This window comes from Olea europaea, unplaced genomic scaffold, assembly GCF_002742605.1.
Source record: "Olea europaea var. sylvestris unplaced genomic scaffold, O_europaea_v1 scaffold2566, whole genome shotgun sequence".
Classification (NCBI taxonomy): domain Eukaryota; kingdom Viridiplantae; phylum Streptophyta; class Magnoliopsida; order Lamiales; family Oleaceae; genus Olea; species Olea europaea.
The window spans coordinates 9,333-12,270 of NW_019243949.1; the positions used below are offsets into that span (position 1 = coordinate 9,333).

A 2,938-nucleotide genomic window follows, 5' to 3' on the forward strand; every position below is an offset into this window, starting at 1 on the left:
TTATCTATTGAAAGGAGCAAAGAGTGAACACGATTATCAGTCTCAAGAGTAGAAACTCACTGCCAAATTTGCCACAGAAACGATACTCCTATACTCAATGTTTTCTCAAAAATATTCCTTTTATAAATGGGAACTGAAAACGATGCGCGGACCAACCAGAACATGACACTTGTCGACTTTCTGTACGAAAACTTATCGTCTTGTACCTTTTGAGCTTTAGTAGTATAAATTATAGCTTCTACTTCCTTATGGTTTCTTGCCACCACATTCTTAAGCTCTCTATATTAGTTTTCACAATAAAATCTCCAAAAAGTTGGAATTTTCCAATGAAGAATCATCATTCCTTGATGCTTTTATGCATTTCTATGCTTGTAATTTGTCAAAATTTAGGCAATGTGGAAGGGAGGTATCATTTCCACAAGAAGCTAAAGGGCAAAACTTCAAATAGAGTTTCCCCTGCCTATGCACCAACTCCTGAGGACCATATTTCCCAACCTCCTGATTATCCTCCACCGGTTCCTTCTGATCCGAGCTACGCTCCAGCCCCATCCGACGTGAGTGACCCAGGAAACTCAACCGGCGACTGCATTTTCGACGTCAGGTCTTTCGGGGCAGTAGGTGATGGTGACAATGACGACACTGCCGCCTTCCGGGCTGCTTGGAAGGAAGCCTGTCAAGTGGAATCAGGTGTCGTTTGGGTTCCATCAGATGGCACTTTCATGATCACTTCAACAATTTTTTCAGGCCCTTGTAAATCGGGACTAGTTTTCCGAGTAAGTTGAACTGAAAATTCGAGACTAACATGAAATTTCGTTAAAAGTTCATTAACAAGTTTGAGTTTTGAATGTGCGAAGGTGGACGGGGTACTAATGCCGCCTAATGGACCGGATTGCTGGCCAAAATCAGATAGCAGTAAGCAATGGCTAGTGTTTTATCGGCTCGATGATATGACTCTCACCGGTACCGGAACAATTGAAGGTAATGGACAAAAGTGGTGGGATCTTCCTTGCAAACCTCACAAGGTAAAAATATCGATTCTACTTGGCATTGACTTCCGACAACCAAAAAATGAAACTAATCGCTTAAAAATTCCAACTTCAGGGCCCTGGTGGATCGACATTGCCGGGACCATGTGAAAGCCCTGCAGTAAGTATAAGTAGTGTCTGTAATTTGAGTCAACTCAAGTAATGATCTTGATGCCTTTCTTCCAGTTGATTCGTTTCTTCATGAGCTCCAATTTAGTGGTCACGGGGTTGCGAATCAGAAACAGTCCTAAGTTTCACATGAAATTCGATGGCTGCAGAGGAGTACTCATCGACAAGTTGTCCATATCTTCGCCTAAACTGAGCCCCAACACGGATGGTATTCACATTGAGAACACAAAATCTGTCGGAATATACAACTCTGTGATCGGAAATGGTACCAAAAAATCTTAAATTTAAAATTTGTTTCAATAATCACAATACTTTGTTTTTGGTGTTTGAAATAGGCTGCATTTTTTATGTTAAAAAAACAGGGGACGATTGCATCTCAATTGGAACTGGTTGTTCAGATGTTGATATAGAAGCCGTTACATGTGGACCAAGTCACGGTATCAGGTATTATACATATAGGGTTCCTATTTTTCATCAATAAAGAGAGGAGAATCATGCTTGGCTGAATTTTTTGACATCTTGTATAATAGAACTGTTTGAAAAATAGTCAATACTGTCATCCAATCATATTCTGGCACAACGTAATTTGTCATTCAAGATGTTAAAAACATGTGACAAAACGGCATTATTCAAGAAAGACCTCACTATATCTCATCCTCACTGTTTTTACACAGCATTGGAAGCTTAGGGGTGCAAAATTCCCGGGCGTGCGTTTCCAACATTACAGTTCGCAATGCAATCATAAAAGACTCGGACAACGGACTCAGAATCAAGACGTGGCAAGGAGGGTCTGGGTCGGTGACCGGCATCTGGTTCGAGAATATTCAGATGGAAAATGTCCGAAACTGCGTAATTGTCGATCAGTACTACTGCTTATCAAAAGCTTGTAGGAACCAAACCTCGGCTGTTTACTTGACGGATGTAACATACAGAAACATAAAGGGAACTTATGATGTTAGAAGTCCTCCAATACATTTCGCTTGTAGTGACAGTGTTGCCTGCACGAACATTACAATGTCGGAAGTCGAGCTGCTACCCTATGAAGGTGTTTTAGTCGACGACCCTTTTTGCTGGAATGCATACGGCATTCAGGAGACATTAACTATACCACCAATTGATTGTTTACAAGAGGGAATGCCCCGGTCACTGGCAGAGAATTCCTTATATGACTGTTAAAAGAACTCCCAAGTATTGGTAATTTTTATAGTACTAGAGCTAGCTAACCAGAATACTGTATAGATTTCTACACCTCTAGATTCATTACTTTCTGGGTCTGCTTAGATTCATCCCATCCCTCTGGGATTATTTCCCTTATCGTGTGATGGAAATGTACAATGTTATATGGGTACATTCTTCTACCCTGCTATGTAACAGAGTCGACTTATAAGCCAGAAATGAGTGTGAAATAACAGTTCTCATCTCATCTCATCTCATCTGCCTCTCTCATTGTAATCCCTATTTTCATTAAAATAATTTCATGCTGCGTCTAGAATTTTCAGGCAACCTTGAATGTAACAAAAAGCTAAAACTTTGATATACATTTCCCTCCGTGGATCAGGCTATTAAAGGAAACAAGAACTACAAACTTACACTGTATTTGATCGGAAAATAGAATCAGCCAACACAGATCGTAACCCCACGAAAACCGAAATACACCTCATCTATGATGTATGTTACTCACGGTCTGCAAGACATACCTACAGCCACGATCAAGTATGACTGATATCCTTAAATTCATAACAAAAAATTGTAACACTCCAACATAAAAAAAAAAAAAAAAAAAA

General features: G+C 40.0%; 1 protein-coding gene across 1 annotated transcript; it reads left to right on the forward strand.

Moving 5' to 3' along the window:
- Positions 1-232: 232 nt before the first annotated feature.
- LOC111382864 (polygalacturonase At1g48100) lies at positions 233-2,938 on the forward strand. The gene is made up of 6 exons (XM_023006900.1): positions 233-773; positions 855-1,022; positions 1,102-1,146; positions 1,212-1,419; positions 1,517-1,598; positions 1,829-2,938. The coding sequence occupies exons 1-6, from the start codon at positions 249-251 to the stop codon at positions 2,328-2,330; spliced, it is 1,530 nt and encodes a 509-aa protein (XP_022862668.1). The 5' UTR covers positions 233-248; the 3' UTR covers positions 2,331-2,938.